General features: G+C 51.2%; 1 protein-coding gene across 1 annotated transcript in view; it reads right to left on the bottom strand.

Moving 5' to 3' along the window:
* LOC103811075 (ribonucleoside-diphosphate reductase subunit M2) overlaps nucleotides 1–828 on the bottom strand; it is a 4,530-nt gene extending 3,702 nt beyond the window's left edge. Inside the window, exons 1-2 of the mRNA XM_009084021.1 lie at nucleotides 752–828; nucleotides 482–626 (exon numbers count right to left, since the gene is read on the bottom strand). Coding sequence (XP_009082269.1) covers nucleotides 482–626; nucleotides 752–793 — 187 coding nt within the window. The 5' untranslated portion in view covers nucleotides 794–828. The remainder of the gene's footprint in view (nucleotides 1–481; nucleotides 627–751) is intronic.
* Between the last annotated feature and the right edge of the window lie 6 nt (nucleotides 829–834).

Below are 834 nucleotides of genomic sequence, written 5' to 3'. Positions count from 1 at the left end.
GAGGAAATACATGAGCATTTGCAAAAGCATTTCTGAGGTACAGCCAAGAGGCACTGGTGCTGTATAGACCAGTTCTTGGTCAGCCCACAAAGCCTTCTTTAGATTAACTCCAGCTGTGGATTATTAACAGCAATATGCAGAGCAGTGGCCTCTCACAGCTCCAAGTCATAATAAGGTATATTTCAGGCCCAAGAGAAATGAGAAAATTTCTTAGCTATACTTATCCCTCATTAGAGAGAAGAGCACCGAGACGGTAGAAGCAGAGCAAGGGCTCCGGACCAGGCAAGTGTTACTTTAAGGCAGTGCCCGATGGGGAGTGGGCAAATTTGTGGATTACAAAACCAACCCCAGTTTGCTAATTAGCATAGAACAGCACTTAGTCCTGTAATGCTGTAACACTACATGAGTGAGCAAACAAGCTGGATCAGCCAGCAAGCATGTCAAACATGGAGCTACCTGGTTATCTTCCCAAGTGGTGCTCCTGTCAGGACTATTTCCACAACACTCACCAAGTTTTCGTTGACAATACCATCGCTAGCAGCAAAGAAGGCGAGGACGTGAGAAATGAAATACTTCTCCTCAGGCTTCAGGGACTCCCAGTGCTGGATGTCTTTGGAAAGGTCCACCTACAACACAGCCAGGATAAAGGACAGAGCCCCAGGCAGGAGGCCCATCCCCGAGCGCGGCTCCGCCCCGGTGCTGCGGGCGGGAGCGGCCGCAGGAAAGGCTGTGCCCGGCGGGCATCCCTCACCTCCTCCGCCGTCCAAAAGGAGGCCTCGGCCTTCTTGTACATCTGCCAGATGTCGTGGTACTGGATGGGGAAGATGACGAACC

Source organism: Acanthisitta chloris, unplaced genomic scaffold, assembly GCF_000695815.1.
Source record: "Acanthisitta chloris isolate BGI_N310 unplaced genomic scaffold, ASM69581v1 scaffold21101, whole genome shotgun sequence".
NCBI lineage: Eukaryota > Metazoa > Chordata > Aves > Passeriformes > Acanthisittidae > Acanthisitta > Acanthisitta chloris.
This window is presented reverse-complemented; position numbering and strand designations above follow the sequence as displayed.